Below are 15,828 nucleotides of genomic sequence, written 5' to 3' on the forward strand. Positions count from 1 at the left end.
CTTGATATACTAATAAGTAGTATAGCATATCTGCTACACAGAAAAGAGGTCTCAAGTACAGTCTTTGTGGCAGACATAATGGAATAAATTTCCTCAGGACTGTCACAGACCTTTTCACTTCCATGCCTTTGACCTGTCGTTGCTGATGAAAGCATAACATATATGAGAAGAGAAAGAAAAAACCTGCAAAACCAAAACATTGTACTGCATGCACTTTTTTTTTTTTTTTTTTTTTTTTTTTTTTTTTTTTTTGGTGCCAAATACAAGGAGGCAAAACACACATGATCTCATCAGCGCACTCCTGGAAGGCAATTTTGCACTGCAGTGAGGAAGGCAGTATAAAAAATCTGTACAGTGTGAATGAAATATTTCAATGTTCACAAACAGTGAATGTTGTGTAAAAGCTCTTGTATATCACATATCCACATCAGGGGTATTTTTTAATATATCTGTGTGAATATGAGCCGTGACTCTTTGTTTTAGCATATCACACTGATAACATCTGGAGACGTATTACCAGGCAACAGCTCTGTTAATCTTCAAAGCGTTTTATGAGCATTAACTAATGAATCCTCATGTTTCCCATACATTACCTCATCTTTTTCAAATAGGGAAAGGGGGGTGGAGAGATCAAGTGACCTGCCCAGGGCTGGAAGAAGAGGTAGTGTCAGATCTGGAATTAAAATTTGAAAGTTCTTTGCTTCTCAGGGAAAGGTAGTGACAAATTTGAGGCTGTGTTTCAGACGGAGGTTGCACGCTAGAGCAGCAGTCTCAGGGACCTGCATTCGGTCCGTAGAGACCAGAAGGCTTTCATCAGATCAATGTATTTTTTTTCCCCTTGGTTCCCTTTCCTTTCTTTTGGGTACGTTTTTCCAAGGAGGTTTTGGTGCCTAAGGCACAGGGGGGCTCTTCAAAAGGCAGAGTTTCCCCCGAGCTACCCTGCCAGTTTAACCTGGCAGTTCTGGTGGAAGAGCAGGGAGAAGGCAAATGCGGTAACCCAGTGCTGCACCTCTACCACCACCCTGTGGGCAGTGATTAGTGACTGCTCCTTAGGATGCTGCTGCTTCTATCCCCAGTGGTCAGACAATGTCTCGTCACACCTAAACTTGTTACAGACCAGCAGACTACGCAATGGAAAACCAGGATATCGAAAAGCGCAATGCATTTTCCCAGCACGTATAGATAAGCAAATGGAGGTGCTGCATCCTCTCGCTTCCTGAGCTGCTGCATCGCTCCCGTGTCTTTGCGGTCTGCCCCGGTAGCCGTGTTTGCAGCTCCTGCTGAAGGCAGTGGAAGCCGCTTACTTGTATCTAGTGAGGAGGGATTGAGCTGAATGGATATTTGCATTTTGCCTGACTTGCTGAAATAGTCACACTTCGTTTCTGAGATAACAATCTTATGTTTGAGGGTCGTTGTGAAAATACCAGCCTGTTCAGGTTTACCTTCTTCCCCAGCCTCTGATCTCCAATCAGCCAGCTTTGCATTTGTTTTCCGAGTGGGTAAACACTATCCATTTGCTACATGCTCTCCCTGACACTTAAATTTCACAAAGTCTGAAGGATAGAAATTGGTGTGTGCTAATGCTAATTTTACCTTTTGATAAAACTGGTTCACAGTAAATGTAATATAGCCAAACAATAGCCTCATAGAAGAACCGGCTGTGCAATTGTTAGCAGCGTTTGCCACCTCCTGGAAGATGTTAGCAATAGCAGCGTTAGAGTTGTCTAGTTGTGACATCTGCTCTCTGCAATGTCCTCTCTTTACAGAGCCTCCACAGTGGATAAAGGAGCCGGAAGGTGGTGTTTACAGCGTAGGAACAAATCTTGTGTTGTTGTGTGAAGCTTTTGGCAATCCAGAGCCAACTATAGAGTGGAAGCTTAATGGGATGCCAATTGATAGTAAGTATAACTTCTAATTTAGGCAGTGGCTGGGCGGGATGAGCCTGTTTTGCCCCCAGTGAGAGGGAACACATGTATCTCAATGCATTGGGTGATGTCTGGTTTGACATCTATTTAGACATAGTCATATTTATTTACTAAATAAAGCTAGTATTTAAATGTGTTCTTGAAGAGAGCAAGAATGAAAGTGGCACTAGTGTGGAATGGCCGTACCCACCGGTTACTGCCCGTAGCTCGTCCAGTGTTACTCTCATCCATTGAGGATATGGGTTAACCTTGGTGATAACACTCATGCTCCTTGAGGACTCCTGGCCATGCTCTGTGATAAGCAGAGATGGCAGTGAGACTGAGGAGCGAAGGCCCTGCTCCCTAGTACAGCCTCACTACTACTGCCATTTTGAAATGTTTGTGCAGAGATTTTAACTGGAAACATGCTCCAAAGCACAGTCTTTGGCCAGGTGACTGCTGGGGAACGCAGTGCTTTGCAACGTGCTCTCCAGGTGGTGAGCAAGTTCCTGGTCTGATGCTGAGGATGTGCTTTGCTCTTGACATTAACACAATACAGAGAGACTGTGAGCTCCTAGCAGTGTTGGGTCTTTCCGCATCTCCTGATGTGGTCTGCTTCTTTTCAGGTAGGACCTTCAGAGGGAGAATCTCTGCCAGAGAGATCAGCCTTACCAACCTGCAACTTCAGGACAGTGCTGTGTACCAGTGTGAGGCTAGCAACAAGCACGGCACCATCCTGGCTAGTGCTAATGTGAATGTTTTAAGTGAGTAACCTCCCTGCATTTCGTGATTTATTCATGCTCTATTTTGCTAACTCTTAAGTCTTCAGAATAGCTTTGGATTGTAACCATGTCACTGTTCTTTTGCATTGGCCCCATGTTTTGAGAAATATGTTGTCCAAACTAAGGCAGCGAGTCTTATTATGGGCAACTTTATATGCTTAGCACAAGTGCTCGTGAGCTTTTATACCGTCTTTATTTTAACAATACGGGCTCAAAAGCTTTTTACTTCAAATGTAGTAGAACCACAGGGGGCTGGATTGTGACCACAACTGTGTTTTTGAATTACTAAATACATTATTAATCTTTATTTTCAGTTGTGGCACTCACCTTTTCTTTGAAGAAAGAGAGCGAGGGGAATTTGCTTAATAGAAGGGTCTCTAGAGGTAGCAGAATGGGGGCTGTTTTCTCTTCTAGAGCTTGTTGTGGTTTCATGGTCTGACATACCTGGCAACCAACCACTGTTACCTTTGTCAGTGAGGCTTATGAGAGCTCAGTTTCTTGGTGCAGGAGCACTTTCCAAAAGCCAGTGAAAGTCTGATTAAGTGGCCAGGCCTTTGACCTCTCTATGCTGACAAAAGGGGATGATGCAGCCTGAAACCTGGAGCTACACAGCTGTATAACCTGTTCTTGTGTCTGTAGACAGCAGCCAACCACTGTGACATTAAGCTGTGTACCAGCCTGAATGCAAATGGAAAGAGTTTCAGAGAGGTTTTCTATTCCTAGTTCTGAACTACAGTACAGCTCATTTTGCATTCTTTTTTGCAGACATTGCTCCCTTAATACTAACCTCAGATGGTGAAAACTATGCCACCGTTGTCGGTTACAGTGCTTTCTTGCACTGTGAAATTTTTGCTTCGCCTGTAGCAGATATTAGATGGTAAGCCTCTGAGACCCTTTTTTATGGGAAGCAAGTTCATCTGGGCTCCCCTAACATTGTAATATATGCTAGTTATTATGTCCATGCAGTTGAATTTAGCAATTTGTGAGGAAACCATATACCATATAAGCATCCTGTGTTTCAGTACATCTTCATTCAAGGACCCTGAAGTATTCGTTTATAAAAAAAGCTTAATGAAAGTCCTCAGAACCTGCTTGAGATGGGTGCTGGGGTATTCATTAAACCAAGACATACTGTACATAACAGCCAAATCTTGCAGCAGCTTCATCAGACTTAACGTTAGCAACTTTTAAAGTTTGAACATTTTCCTGAGGTGGAAGCCCAATGACATACAGAGCACATGGTTCCATACGGTTAGAAATCACAGGATTGCCAAATCACTTGACAGGTGCAATAAAATTGCCAATGACAGCTATAGATTAGGGATTCAGCCAGACTCATTTAAAGACCTTGCTAGAGACTGTCAGCATGTTTTCAGTTTGCTAGAAGCTTATGTCCCTTGATAGTTTGCTTGCATGTGCATAAAGTGACTTGCTAATATCGACTCAGTCGCTCAGTGGCAGAGCTGAGACCAGATCCCCAAATTCCAGTGTCCTATGCAGTAACTGCTAACCATGAGATAACAGTTCCTACAACCCTAAAAATAACCCATAACCGTTATCATCCTCTTAGGACTAAGGATGATAGCATAGAGCCGCTCTCAGCGTTACGCTATGAATTAAACAAAAATGGAACCCTGGAGATCAAAGACACAAGGAAAGAAGACGCGGGATCATATGCTTGCTGGGCCGCAAACTCTGTTGGAAAAAGAGCAATCACTGCTAATCTGGATATAAGAGGTAATGTCTCATTTATGAATGGAAAGACCTTTGATGTATGTTAAGGTTTTATAGTTACACATTTTTAATTAAAAAAATAGTAAATAGTCCAAGGTTCTAGTATATTCTGTGAGGCTCTAAACTCTCTGGAAGCTGAGACCCGTCGTTGCCACAGGCCTCGTGTATATGTAGCAGTTACTCAAGTTGTCTCAAGTTTTTCTTCTTGTTCATATGTGACATTTACTGTATTCTTGATACTTCCAGAAGCTGCATAAGCCCCCACAAACTTGCAGCTTACTTCCCAGATCTGTTAACTTTATCTTGAAAGGATTTTCCTTCCTCCTTGTTGTCAGCCTTGCTACTGGCCAGAGCAGGCTCTTGGGTGGGTCGTGGGGACCTCCTGCCCTCCCCTCGTTTGTGGGCTCGGCGTTCAGGGTTCGATCCTCGCTGAACCATGCAGGATCCCCAGTTCCATGTCCCACAGCTGTGGACTTCCTTATTCCCTAACTCTAATTCCAGTTTACTGATCAGAAAATATATAATAAATAATAATAAACGTGTGCAGGGAACACCAAGCAAATACGAGTTGGGGGACACTGCTAATTCGAGGACCTTGCTGGGGGCCTCTGACTGATTATCAGCTTGACAGCAGGAAGGAATTAATCTCAGCTTGCAAAATAATTCTGGGCAGTCTAGGTTTTTTGTGCCATTTTGAGGTGTTGGAGGACTCTGTTGCCATCCTCTTCGTAGCCTGGAGTAGGTTAGAGCTCTAATACTTGGGACAGGGATAGCAAAAAACTTAGCAAAATGGTTTTACTTTCAAATTTCAAATACGTATCTTGTGCTCTAATTCTGTTTTAAGTGATTTATTTGATTAGTTGGGCAGGCAGGTTTTTTTCCTGGAGGGGTGATGGCAGTGGACCATTTCTATTGAGAACTTAGGTTAAAGTTAGTGAGTGGTACACAAAGTTATTTAGGAACTAGGGCTGGCCAACAGTAAAACTTTATTACTCAGTTAGGACAGACCTCAAAAAGATTATCAGATGCAGGTTTGTCATGACAAACTCAAAAAACCCCTCTTTTTTGTGTTTTTATTCTTTCGGTACTTTTGCTTTGGAAATTATACCATGATAATAAGCATGAAAATGTACAATGAAATTCTCACTGAGCAACATTTCACTGCAAAAATAAATGTAGCCAAGTGCTTTCTTCTTGCTTATTCACCTGTTTTTATATTCACATTGAATCAGTTAAAAGTACAAACTTGATTGCAGTAATTTTTTCTCACTTGACTTCTATAAGCTTGTAATTTTTCTTGGATTATTGCCAAAGTCTATTTCAAATGGCATTTGAGTATAAAGTTCGTATTCAAGCTCTTCTATCATCCATTTCATAACAGTCTCCTAACTAGGATTTTCACCTGTGATTTTTTTTTTTCATAAAGTCCTGCTGTATTGTTCTGGAGCTCCTTGCTTTGATTTTTGAGATAGAAGATTAAATCCTGGCAAATTTCCATTTCCAAAACATCTCTCCTTCACTTGAAATATTTGTGGGGGAAAAAAAAGATGACATCATTGCTCCTAAGGCTGATTTTTATATATGAAGTGCTTGGTGCAAATTTGATGTAATAGTCTCTCTTGATAATCAGAGTGTTTTTGTGTGATCAACCAGATGCTACAAAACTTGTTGTTACTCCGAAGAACCCCCGAGTGTTAAAATCACATTCAGTTTTATTGAAATGTCAATCTGAATATGATTCACACTTGAAACACAGTTTTAAATTATCTTGGAGAAAAGATGGAGGTGAGCTGCCAGTCAACAGCACGGAATATGGCAGGTAAGCAGGAAAGAAACAAGAGTTTTCTTGATCTCAACTGAAATAACGTATAGTACTGGAACAGGAGTTTCATTAAACATGAAACTTAATAGCTTGAAATGCAAATTTATGCCTGAAAAAGTTCTTCATGCAATATGTGAATAGATCTGCATTTTACATACATATATATGCATCTGTAAGACTTTTGAGCTATGACTGTCAAGTGGGTTTATTTTTATTTATTGTGTCTCTCTCAGCATCATTGTGGAATATTGTATAAATACTGGTATAACAAAAATACAACGCTAGCCCCAGTGTAGCCTTACAGAGGTTTTGTTTCTTACTTCAACGAAACTAGAGTTTTCCTGTGTTTTACACCTGTTTGGCAAAAGCATGTCCTGGTAATGTTAAAATGAATGGAATTCAGGTTTCTGAGGTTTTACCTAAAACTGTGCATGTTGAAAGCAATGAGTTTTTCCTATATATGAATTTAGGAACATGCAAGCTCAAGCTGAAGTTTACTCTACTCTTGTTTTCCCCTTGACTCTAACGGGACTGAGCTGGGCCTTTATTCCGTACAAAGGGCTCCGGAGGGACAGTGTGGGACATCCAGATGTCTTTATTAGTTCGTCACAGTAGAGGTACGGCTTCCTGATATTGCAGTGCTAGCGAGGTGGGCCCATCCTGCCGAGACCGCTCCGGCAGGGAGCTGGCTCTGGGGAACGCCTCGCCGATGTTCACCGCAACAGGTCCCGTGGGAATGCCAGCGAGAGGACTAATTAATGCCGACTTCCCCGGTGCATTGCTTATTACACAAGTGGGTTGGGAATGTTCAGTTTTACTCAAACCCTCTTAAAAATTTGGATGTAAAGCCTCTGTATTTGCCTCATTAACAGTGTGCCAAAATACTATGTTCCAAACACTCAGCTGATGCATATCAATGTAGTTCCTTTCAAACTGACAGAGACATGCCAACTTCCAGCCATGGTGTCTAAATTGCTATGAAATACAAATAATAGCCTACAGCACAATGTATAATATAACTACAATTACGTTTTAAAATAATAGGCCTAACATACAATTATGTTATTCAAAATGTTCTATTATCAAGTTTGGTTTTTTTTTATGAACAGGATTTCGGTAAAAAACAGTGTCTGTCTGTCATATACTTATCTTCCATTTTTTTCTCATCCTTATTTGTATGTAACATTTCTTTTTTTCCTGTAGGATAATTGTGGACATGGATACATTGTTCATATCAAGTGTGACATTGGAGGATCAGGGTGTTTACACGTGTGCGGCGAGTACTTCTCTAGACAGTGTCACGGCTGAATCACGATTAATTGTTCTTGGTAAGAGGGCTTTTTCCTGCTCTGCGAAGAGCTCGGTGCAATCTGGAATGCAGTTGCAGCGCCTTTGTTCGTGTACTGTTCAGCTATTACCTCGATAACCCAGTTTCCCAGAGATGCAGCGTGCCTTTCACTCTCATTAACCTCAGTTACGGTTTTGCTATCTTTTTATCCCCTTGAATGGGGATGCTAAAGCAAACATTTGATTTATATTTAATCGTATCTTTGTTGTATCTAAGATTAGGCAGCCATTTTTCTCAGTTCAGGAGCCAGCCCCAGTAGCCGTAGGAGCCTCTCCAGGCTGGAAGGTTTAATACCACTTCCACTCTGAAGTCCTTGGCCAGTTTCTCACCCCACTTAGACAGCTTGTCATTTGGGCTGTGTTTTGAAGAAGAAAGACTTAAGGCCAATATTTAGATGTCTTACTCCCATTAAGAACAGTGAAAATGAGGCATCTAAAAGAATTAATTATCTCCGTGAGTCTGAGCATAAAATCTTGCCCAGCGTCACATACGAAGTTCACAGTGGAGAAGGCGCCTGACCCCTGGAGTGGGCAGCCTGACCCTCCGCGCGTAACGTTATGACCTCCCTTCTCTCCCGGAGCACTGCTTGAAAATAAGGGGAGGAACTGGTGTAGTGAGGTGCCGTCCCTTGCAAAATCAGCCTCTAACACTTACCTGAAAGCATCAACCAATTGCTGAAATGCTATTTTGCACATCGTTTTTCAGCGTTTTAATTTCATTTAATTTTACGTTCTTATTTATTTCTGGCAGTGATTGCAACAGGAGCTAATACAATCTGACCTTCAAGATAGTTTCACACTTTAAATAAATGCTGTTTTTCAGTAAACAGTAAATTAAGAAGATGCTATGCACATTATTTACAGTGCTGTATTCTTTAGTGCTGTATAATTCAAAATGTTTGTAGACTTTTCGTTACATTACTTATGAAAATTTCATGAAGCACTTTATTCCCATTTAAAAGGTGATTTGCAGGAAAGGAGAAATAGTCTTGTGCTCCTTTTTCCTTGTTTATGGTATATAAGTGTTCTGGTGGATTGACAATATCTGCTATTTTCCAAATGAAAAATTCAGGCTTCTTTTGCAATGAAAGACTTGTTAGATTGGCTAAAGAGCTAAGTATCATACAGATGGAGACATCAAAATACGAGCAATTGAGAGCAAAAGAAATATATAGTTAGAATACTTCTAAGAATTTTTTTGCCATTTATGATTAATAAACAGACTGAAGATGGACATCTTTGTTTAAGATACACTGTTACTGTCTTTAAAATAAATATATGAGATATTAACAGCGTATATGCTCCAAGAATAGAACAGCAAAATACCTGGAAGTTAAACTGTATTTTCCTGATTTTTCCCAAATACAATAGAAGCAGGGGGAAGAAATGCAAAGAAAACTTAAAAAAAAAAAAAAAAAAAAACCCCAAACTCTTAAAAACGTTGATGTACAAGAAGGCTCACATTTGTTATTTAAAAAATCCTGTGCAGCCCCTACTGATTTCTTTCACAATGACAGAGATAGTCTTGTGGGTTGAGAAAGCTGGTTTTCCTATAGGAAATGCCACTGTCAGCCAAGAATGACATTGGGGCAGGAAGAGGTCAGAGACCTACCAAAAGTTGTGCAGCCTCATTCCTTGGTCTGTGCATTATTTAGTCTTTGAAAAAAAAACTCCCCCCGTGCCAGGAAGCATTTCCCGCATTACTTGGGCAGAATATTTTCCTGGTGAATGCAGGTTTGTTTTCAGTGCTATATGTTTAAGGAAGAGGAGTGTGGGGGTGACTTCCGAAACATTGAGGGGGTTACCACCAGACCCCTGCACTGAGAAATTATTCTTTTACACCAGGCCCTATACGTTTCAGTTACCAACCAAATCCAATATAATCAGATTGCAAATTGTCATAGCAAGCCACAAGGCAGATAAACATCTGTCAGTCTGAATCCACTGAAATTAAAAGCATTCATTCAAATACAGGCATTTTGGCAAATACACACTGACCCCAGTCACAGATTGTCCCTTCTGGCACCTAGATTGGGGAGAAACAAGGTCACGTTGCAGCAGCGCGTGCCCTGCTGTGCCGTCTTCCCGGTGCTGGGCGGTGGGACAGCCGGCGCCTGGGGGGGGATGCGCAGCTCCCTGAGGCCCCCTCGACGCGCTGCTTTTGGGCTGGCGCCCCTGAAACGCGAACTGCCACGCGCACGGAGCCGCGGCAGGGCAGTGCTGCGCTTAGGGCTCGGGCAGGGCTACGCTTGGTCGCAGGAGGTGCGGTGCGGTTATGTCAGCCCCATGTATACACGGACTTTGATGTGTTCTCTGGACAGCGTTAGTTGAGCTGGCAGGTAGTGAATTTTCTTGTCTCCTTTTTCTATAGCTGGCCATTGCTGGGGCAGTGAATGTTGTCCTTCCACTCATACTCCAAAAGGGTCGGTTCAGGAACTGTAAGAGTTGTGTCACCTTCTGCCACTATGATTTGCACTAGAGTAAACCCAAGTGGTGCAAATACAAATTTCTGCTAAGAGCTGTGTCAGTATTTATTAATGATTAAATAGATCTTACTTTGATTTGAAAAGAGAGATGGGTTGTTCCAAGCATTGTAATGAGAGTAGATGGAAAGGTACTCAAGGAGGGATATTGTATTTATAAGAGAGAAAGCAGGACCAGAAGATTCAGCTTGTATTTCTATATTAAAGTAGGATTTTTTAAAGCAATTCCTGTTTTTTTAATTTTTTCCACTTTGAAATCAAAAGATGTTTTACCACTGTTTTTGCTGGAGCTTGCTATTCCATTGCTAATCTTTTGGAAAATGCCAAGATAAATAGAAATAACTTGCCATGCTCCTGACAGTTCTTCATTATTTCTCAGATGTCCCTGATCCACCAGAAGATCTTCAACTCTCAGAAAATCAAAACCGAAGCGTTCGACTATCCTGGAAAGCTGGGGCCAGTCATAACAGTCCTGTTAATGGTATGAAGGATTTTGGTGGCATCATTTTGTGTTGTTTAACATTATGTTATGTCATGGCTATTAGCATAAACACAGTGTTCATAGCCATGCTTAATTGGTTTTACTATGTCGGTTAATTTTTTGTAAGTTCATTTCCACCCTTGCTATTTATATGAGGCTTATATCGGCTCTGCCTTTTTCCTTTTGTTTTGTTTTTTTCCTCACCAGAGTCGATTATAGAATTTGAAGAGAGCCGATGGGAGCCGGGGAAGTGGCAGGAGCTAACCAGAACCGCGGGGAATGAAACCACAGCCATTTTGTCACTCGCCCCATATATGAATTACCAGTTTCGCGTCATATCTGTGAATGCTGTCGGAAGAAGCCGGGCTAGTAAACCATCACTGCGCTATGCAACACCTCCGGCTGGTAAATACTGCCATCTAGTTTTCTGAATATTAATTTTTTTTGTTTGCTTAAAATAACATTGCCTTACTCTGCTCCTGAGGAGTTTAAATAAGTCAGGGTTGCTTGTGCTGCTTTTTCTGCTCAGTTTATGTGGTGAGCGACTAGATTGTTACTGCTCTAGAGACGCTAAACTACGCTGGGCTCCACAGATGTTTTCCAGCCGAGTCCGAGCATGCTGCATGCAGAGGCAGCTTCAGGCAGTTGTTTCCGCAAAGAGAAGATTCACACCTGTAGCCTTCTGCGTCCGCCTCTGGCCGCTCCCAAGTGAGCAGTGCATGTTGCCTTGGTCAGCAGTATGTTTCCTAGAAGGGTACCTGTAGCATGAAGCTTTCCAAAACTCTGCTGATTTTGCACCTTTGAGGCCCGCTGCAGCCACTTATGGACAAGCAATTGCTGGAGAGGATCTTCAGGATTTATGGGGAGCCTTTCAGCAGCACTGAGCTTGTCAAAAATCTCCATTCACAATGCATTTCTCATCGTAACATAAAATGTTTTGTCCCTGAAAGTCATTTTAGAGGCCAACTGTTCAGGACTGCATTTGCATTCCCCAGCATTTTTCTTTCTTTTTTTTTTTGTTTGTTTCAATTTCAGGGCCTTCTTCAGCTTTTCAGCTGTATGCATCCCACTAATGATACACCTTCTGTTTACTATCCCCAAAGGGAGAAACATTTCATCATAATAATCCCCTTACATCTGGTCCTTTGAAATCCGAAAGTCACAGTGTCATGTTAGCTGGTGACTCCAACCAACAAGGGCGCTTAGGAATCAAAACTGCATAAACAATGTGTTTTGTTCACAACAGCTTTGTTGATCCAAGTAATTAATCTCATAATTAATCTCATGAACACTTTTTGTTTAGGTGTCTTTCAGTAATGCCAAAATAAGAAAAGCTTTTGCGTTTAAATAATACATGCAATTAAAAGCAGGGTACATAAACTAACTTTGTTGCCTGTATGGTTCCAGCTCCAGACAAGAACCCAGAAAACATCCGGATTGAAGCTTCTGAACCAAACGAAATGGTGATGAAATGGGAGGTAATTCAAAAGTTTCTGTCAATGATACAATATGGAAAATAGGGTCTGTCTTCAAACAGCAGTTCCTAAAGCAGCATAGAATTTATCAAGATGTCGTTTTAAGATAATTAATTATTAAAGAAATAATGGGTACCTTGACTTTATTTCTTCCCCACCCTGGTTTTTAGGAAACATTAGCAAATTCACAGAGTCCTTGATTCCGTTGAAGTCAAAGGTGAAGTTGTTACTGACTTCTGTATTTCCTCCCCTAGTTTCATTTTTATTTCAAAAATCAATTTTTTATACCTAATCTTTGCAGGTTATAAAGAAATATGAAAGGCCCATAAAGAACAATGAGAATTCTCTTTTGCTGTGCAACTTGTATGTAAGAAAGGGCTTAAAATAATTGCGGTCTCACCTTGCTCTGCAGGAGGAGAAGTCAGGCACAGGGAGAGACTAGTTTATCTGTAGATTCTACCCTTCAAGATTGTAGGTTTAAAAATGACTCAGATTACTTGGCCAAGTGAACTTGAGCTTGAATTTTAACACCATTAACTAAAGGAGTTTAGATATAGCACCTAAGCATGGGTGTTAAAGGAGTTGTGTAAAAGTGTTGAGGATGGTTTCCAACCTTCAAATTCCTGGCTTTTAAATGTACAGCTTACGTGCCAACGCTTTAGAGAGATGCATATTCCTTCATTCAACACAAGTTTCAGCAACTGTGGAAGGAAACATATTTTTTGTGTCTGGAATTAAACAGAATTTACTTCAGATTTACTTCTCAATCTGGTGCTACCAGGAAAAGACAACAAACATTTCCACAATGTGAATTCACATTTTAGACTACAGTTATACCAAAAGGAGATGGACCTCTAGATCTGTTGACGTGGAGTTTAATGTGAAATTTTGTTGTACAGCATAGCTCAGGGCCAGGGAAAACAATTCTGCATCTACAAGGAAATGCAGAGTGGTAGTGACCAACCTGGGTGGGAAACGTTGCTACAGCCAGCAGCGGGCTGCATGCCTCACCAAACGGAGAACGAGCAGTCGTCTCTGCCGGGAAGCTCGTCAGCTACAGCGCAGGCACAGCAGAAGTAAAGTGAAGACTGAGACTAAAGAGAAAGTTTGGGATGGACAGGCTTTGTGAAGTCTTGGTGAAACTTTTAAATGTTGTCATAAACAGGATATTCATTTATTTATGTTGATCCTGGTATGCTTTACAGAAGAAATGCTAGGCCCTGAATGTACTAAAAAAACCATTTCTGGCAGACAAAGGCTGCAAAATGACATTAATTTGCCTACTTTGGATTAAGAGACCAGATGAGCATTAGCGACTAGCTTTTCAGCCAAGGATTTGCAGCATTAAGGGAGATCAAAATAAGAGTCAAGCAGTGCTGAAATTTAACTCTAAACAGGAAGTTATTTTCCAGTTGGAAATTTTATTTTCTTCTTTGACTTGTCTTGAAAATCCTGTTTATTGGGATCTTTGCCGTACAAGTGGTTCTCCTAGCAGTGCCCGTTAGAAAGCTGCCTGGGCTCCCAGCTCCTGCCCGCAGTCTTCCCTAAGGTCCTCAACAGGAGGGTAGGGAAGAGGCCCCGAACACCATGTGCTGCCCTTGTTCCTCATTGCCTCACCGCAGAGGGACAGGAATTTTTGCAGCCCCCCTTGCTGAGTACTGTCATGTCAAAGCTGAACATAATGAAATGGTTTTTGGTTAGTCCAGTCACAGGGTAAATTAGCATCCCAGAAACGTACTCAGTTTTTGGCCTGCCTTGCTGAGCGCTGTTCTTTTTTCTTGATGCTCTTTCTGCATCACCGTTGGTGGCTCAGCACACAAGGAGCAGGCAGGAGCAGGACACCATGTTTTGTGCTTGCACAGCCAGTGCTGTTCCTCAAGCAAGTCATGTTGATCTGCACTCTGTATGGGGCTTGGGGACATATCAAGTATTATGTATTTGATATGTATAATATATCATTTAAATGTTACTGAAAGTAGAATATGGGGCTTGAAAAATCCACAGCTGTTTCAGGCAACTGAAAAAAATCCATCATTTTTGGTAGTGCAGGTGACCAGTTAACAATATTAAAGAAGTACATTTTCAGAAAAACAGACTCAACTGGAGCATGTCTCATGACAAGCCATTGCTATATGGCTTCTAATATTTTATAAATTAATGTTAATTAGACAGCAACCATGCTGTGATGAATTTTTCAGCTGATCAGTAAAAAACAATAGCGCAGCAGTTGCACATTAAATGTCCAGGCCTAGTTTCAAGCATTTGGTGCATATTTAGAACACTACAGGGTAATGTGAATTTTAATGACCCAACTTGCTGTGCTACATAAAATTCTAATATGCATTTTAGTTGTACTAAAAGCCATGCAGCCTTATGTCACAATAAAACAAAGGAAGCTTGTGGCAAAACAAAGATCAATGTTTCTAATATGTAGAAATAGGTGTGTTAGTAGTTAACTTGTTTTTAGTCCAACTGTTGCTCTGTCTTCCACCTACCTTTTTCTTTTATGTGATGGCATATTTTTTCCAACAGTCTTAAAGTTAACATTGCACTGAAAAGTTAATGCTCTCTTTTTTCCCCATTTCTCTCCGAATGTTATAACACAGTCTCCAAAATTATTCACCCCCTAAGCTGCTGTTTCATGATTACTGCAGCCAAGGCAGCTCAGGGTCTCTTTTAACTTCTCCCGTAGCCGTTGAAACCTGCGGAGCGGAACGGGCCAGGGCTGGAGTACAAAGTCAGCTGGCGGCAGCAGGGAGTCGAGGCTGACTGGAACGAGGAAATGGTGAAGAAGCATTCCCTGACCCTGCGAAACACTCCCACCTTCGTGCCCTACGAGATCAAAGTCCAAGCAGTGAATAATTTAGGATCTGGTCCTGAACCAAATGTTACCACCGGCTATTCAGGAGAGGACAGTAAGTAATGGAAACCTTCATGTAAAAATACACTGTGTAAGTGATTCCTGCAATGCAAAATAATCAGGTACCAAGTGATTGATTCGACAGCCCGCAGCTAAGGCTGCTGAAATGTCACTGTTCAGCATGTCAGAATCTGAAGAGAAGCAGAAGCTTCTGATACTGGGTGCTACGAATTTCACGTAGCTGGAGTTTGATTTTTTGGAAAGGCCACAGTGCATAAAAAATCTGTGTTTACTGTGAAGTATAGTAATAGTTGTGTTAACTCAGTGGAACAAAGTATTTCGCCTGTCTGGAACCTAATTCAACGTTTTAACATTGTAGGAATTTAAATACGCTGGGAATTAAATACAAACACTCAAATGCTGGTCTTCATAAGTGAAACCTGAATTTATAGATGATGCAGCATTCACGTGTATGTTGGGTCCAAAGCCAGCTAGAGTCTCGCTGGGGCCATGCTCCTTGTTCTCCTTACCTTGAGCACGCTAGAGGTTACCCAACGACACCCAGACCTCCCTCCAGACCTTTGCACTGAGTCCTAATAAAACTGTAACTAGTAAATCTTGAGCTAGAGTAAACTTGAATTTCCTGGCCGAGACAGATAATAATGAGGGTTTGAAAATAATGCCCCCGCTTTGCTCATGGTGTCCTTGAAGGACAGATTTTCTTTCCAGCCTTGGTTTCTCTCCAGTCGCTGTCAGCGGCTTCGTGAGTGGCACAGCCTCCGCTCAGAGCTCTCGGTGTCCCTGGAAGAGTCCTCCTCTTCCGGAAGACTTTGCGTTGGGTCTGCGCCCTGCTCCGAGCACCCCGCTGCTGCTGCCAGGGTGCCCTTGGGGGTGCTGCCGGGGTCCTGCTCGTCGGCTCGCCTTGCTCTGCCGGCCCCCT

The 15,828-nt window shown here is 41.7% G+C and overlaps 1 protein-coding gene across 1 annotated transcript in view; it reads left to right on the forward strand.

Moving 5' to 3' along the window:
• The window catches only part of CHL1 (cell adhesion molecule L1 like), a 59,802-nt gene that overhangs the window by 26,741 nt on the left and 17,233 nt on the right, over window positions 1-15,828 (forward strand). The window contains exons 9-18 of the mRNA XM_067303641.1: window positions 1,767-1,898; window positions 2,531-2,668; window positions 3,452-3,563; window positions 4,257-4,423; window positions 6,074-6,239; window positions 7,446-7,570; window positions 10,452-10,553; window positions 10,761-10,958; window positions 11,961-12,031; window positions 14,721-14,943. Coding sequence (XP_067159742.1) covers window positions 1,767-1,898; window positions 2,531-2,668; window positions 3,452-3,563; window positions 4,257-4,423; window positions 6,074-6,239; window positions 7,446-7,570; window positions 10,452-10,553; window positions 10,761-10,958; window positions 11,961-12,031; window positions 14,721-14,943 — 1,434 coding nt within the window. The remainder of the gene's footprint in view (window positions 1-1,766; window positions 1,899-2,530; window positions 2,669-3,451; window positions 3,564-4,256; window positions 4,424-6,073; window positions 6,240-7,445; window positions 7,571-10,451; window positions 10,554-10,760; window positions 10,959-11,960; window positions 12,032-14,720; window positions 14,944-15,828) is intronic.

This window comes from Apteryx mantelli, chromosome 12 (assembly GCF_036417845.1).
Source record: "Apteryx mantelli isolate bAptMan1 chromosome 12, bAptMan1.hap1, whole genome shotgun sequence".
NCBI lineage: Eukaryota > Metazoa > Chordata > Aves > Apterygiformes > Apterygidae > Apteryx > Apteryx mantelli.